Consider the following 3,167-nt stretch of genomic DNA (forward strand, 5'->3'; position numbering starts at 1 on the left):
TAAACACATTAACAGATTCAACATATTCACCACTAAACACAATAACACAAATATAAATCAAAAATCAACTAACATATTAGTGTACAACAAAATAAATACAAACATCAATAATATAAACCCAAACACATGCACCATTAAAACATGTTGTTCCATATACAACCTAAACTAAGAGCATAAAACTAACAATACAACACATCATCATCCAACAATACAAACTACAACAATATACAACTACAACTACCACCCTAAACCAAACACTACAATAAAGTTACAACAAACATGTCATAGTATCCAAATTCCAATATCATACAAGAACATGAAAAAGATAGAGTTGAAGATAATCTTATGGAGATCCTTCTCAGTCCAAATCCTTCTTCTACCTACATCAAAAGATAAACAAAGAAAAAGAAAATCTTATAAACCAACACAAAAGTTAATAGGTAAAGACTTACATATTTTTACATCAATACCACCATCATCTTCACCTACCAACCCTGTTTGAAACAAAAATAAGAATACTAATCAAAATACAAAAATTAAGAATTTATAAAAGCGATAAAATAAAAGAAGTCAAAAATTCTAATTACAAACACTCATGCATCATCATCAACATCATCGGCGGCATCATCATCGACATCATCATCGTCATTAGCATCATCACCAATACCAGGAGGAATATAGCTTGAACCCGATCTAAATTGTTGAAATTGTTGTAAAAGAAAGGCTTGTTGTTTACGCATTTCAACCATATCTAGATCTCTTTGTGAATTTTATTTTTGAATTTCTAAAATTTGCTGATCCCTTTGAGATATTATGCCTTTCAAATTGTCAACCTCTTCAGTTAAGCTATGAATCTGTGCCGTTACTGCGGGTGGGGTAGAAGAAGATAAAGATCTTCGAGGAACATTATGAATTCTACTCATAGAACCCATACCTATTATCCTTCCCCCTTTGACTCCCCCACTGGCCTCTAACCATAAATCTAAATTATTAGTAACAGACGGCTCAGATCCCTCAATATTATCACCATCACCTGAACTTCTTTGAGATAATGATAGCTCATCATATCTCTCCTATGAAAAATTAAAACCTTAATTAGAGCAAATAGATAAGTAATAAAATCTAAGTTAAAATTATGATTAAAGATTAAATCAAACCTTAATTATTCTAGCTCTATCTCCACTCCAAGTCTTGTCTTTTTTTTGAAAAGTGCGGACGAAAGTGTCTATAAAATCGGGCTCTTTTCCCAAATCCCTAGACTAAAAATAATACGGTTAGAAATAATATAATAACAACAAATATATTAAAAATCTAATTGTAGAGTTGAAAATTTACCAATCTACGTGAATGCTCCTCGGTATTTATAGATCCTCCTGCATATATTGCACGTGAGTCTCCAGAATTATAAGCTTGATTTATTTTATTCCGCAAACTCCTTTCTTTGCACTCATCAGTTTGCCAAAAATTGCAGATCCTAACCCAATTGTCCATCGTGGTAAAGGGAGGCTTTTTTCCAGTACTTTTGGCATGGTTTAATACATGCCGAATGTGATCACCACATTTCTTTTTGAAAATTCTTTTAACTTCCATCTCAAAATAAGGGTCCCAACTAAATAATCGCTTAAATGAAAAAAAAACAATAGATTATACATGAACATAATTGTTTTATATATAAAATAAATTAGCTATACCTTAAACTCGCACCGCCAGAGTTCTTTTGTGGGTGCTGGAGTGCTTGAGTATGACATTGAGTCTCCTTTCCAAAAGTTATTCACAATTTGATTAATCTCACGAACAACAGTTACTGAATTTTCAAATCTATCATAAAATTACAATAAACAACGTTAAATAATTAAGATAGTTAAAATATAATAATTTTAATACTTACGAGTCTCCAAGAGGGACTATATGCAGTCGAGCGTCGGCAATATCAACGGTTGAGTGTCTGGCAGGTATCGGCGACTCAAGTGGGGAAGGTGAATGGCCATGTGAAGGTCCTGCCGGTGACTAGCCACATGAAGGTCCTGCCGGGGACGGTCCACGTGAGGGTCCTGCCGGCGACTGGCCATGAGAAGGTTCAGCTGGCGACTGCCCACGAGAAGGTCCTGACGGCGACTGGCCATGTGAAGGTCCTGCCTGAGGGGAGGGCGTAGGTACCATCCTATCAGATGGTGAATCAGTCTGGCCAATGCTTGAATGGTGTCGTCTATGGCGTGCCCGTCGAAACTGTCAACCAAAAATCAAAATTAGAATAAAAGAAATAAAAAACTTAATGCTTGTTGAAGAAATATGAAAAACTTACAATATCCATAATATAAAAGTCAGAGAGCGAGAATCTGCAGTGATAATGTCCCACCTCTAATGACCTATAGAACAAAAAATAGCACAAATATAACATATATAAATTTAACAATGAGATATTATGTAGACAATTAATTAAACTATGAATTTTATAAATTTACAAATTAAAATTAAATATAAAAAAACTTATCGTACATGTTAAAAATCAAAGTTGTCGTCGTCCTCCTCGTCCTCGTCCTCATCCTCGTCCTCTTCCTCCTCCTCCTCCTCCTCCTCCTCCTCATCATCATCTTCATCATTATCATCAACCTCATGAAATTCACTGGCATCTACATTTATCACTACTCCGCTGGGATCTCGTAATGTTGGAATAATATATTCCTCGGTCTGAAATGTATTTACAACCTCCTCTTGTTGATATGCAATGTCTTCCCAATGTTCCTCTATTTTTTTCCGTGCTTTAGTTTTACAAACAGCCCACCAATCCATTTTATCACGTTTCAAGCTAGGGTATGAAGCATAGAACACTTGAATCGCTTGTTGTGCCAAAACAAAAGGTTCATATCTCTTATATAATCTTTTATGATTTATTTCAACTAAATTATAACATGGATGCACCTTCATCCCTCTGATAGGATCAAACCAGCGACACATAAATAAGATAACTCGCATTTCTGGACCAGGGTATTCTATCTCTATAATTTCATCCAGTAGACCATAAAAATCATTGCTTACACCTCCATCATTGGATGACTGAACACATACCCCACTATTCATTGTAGTCTTCCCTTTTCCATATTCTTGAGTATGAAAATTATATCCATTTATGAAATATGCTGGCCAAGTGTGTACCATTGCTTTTGGAC

General features: G+C 34.9%; 1 protein-coding gene and 1 long non-coding RNA gene across 2 annotated transcripts; both read right to left on the reverse strand.

The window, feature by feature from the left end:
• Positions 1-249: 249 nt before the first annotated feature.
• On the reverse strand, positions 250-720 carry LOC121968009. Its single transcript, XR_006107896.1, has 3 exons — positions 588-720; positions 453-494; positions 250-380 (listed from the first exon to the last, which is right to left on the reverse strand). It is a non-coding gene; the product is annotated as an uncharacterized LOC121968009 (long non-coding RNA).
• Positions 721-770: 50 nt separating this feature from the next.
• Positions 771-1,491, reverse strand: LOC121967950. The gene is made up of 3 exons (XM_042518487.1): positions 1,336-1,491; positions 1,158-1,259; positions 771-1,073 (listed from the first exon to the last, which is right to left on the reverse strand). The coding sequence occupies exons 1-3, from the start codon at positions 1,489-1,491 to the stop codon at positions 771-773; spliced, it is 561 nt and encodes a 186-aa protein (XP_042374421.1).
• Positions 1,492-3,167: the final 1,676 nt, after the last annotated feature.

The sequence above is a fragment of the Zingiber officinale genome, chromosome 3B, assembly GCF_018446385.1.
Source record: "Zingiber officinale cultivar Zhangliang chromosome 3B, Zo_v1.1, whole genome shotgun sequence".
Classification (NCBI taxonomy): Eukaryota; Viridiplantae; Streptophyta; class Magnoliopsida; order Zingiberales; family Zingiberaceae; genus Zingiber; species Zingiber officinale.

Bases quoted from the DNA above. Each gene is read 5' to 3' on its own strand.
- LOC121967950 (XM_042518487.1), bottom strand. From the start codon at position 1,491: ATGGACAATTGGGTTAGGATCTGCAATTTTTGGCAAACTGATGAGTGC. The intron at 1,260-1,335 runs GTAAATTTTCAA...TATTATTTTTAG, and splicing joins AGGAGCATTCACGTAGATTG to TCTAGGGATTTGGGAAAAGA. The intron at 1,074-1,157 runs GTTTGATTTAAT...AATTTTTCATAG, and splicing joins ATAGAGCTAGAATAATTAAG to GAGAGATATGATGAGCTATC.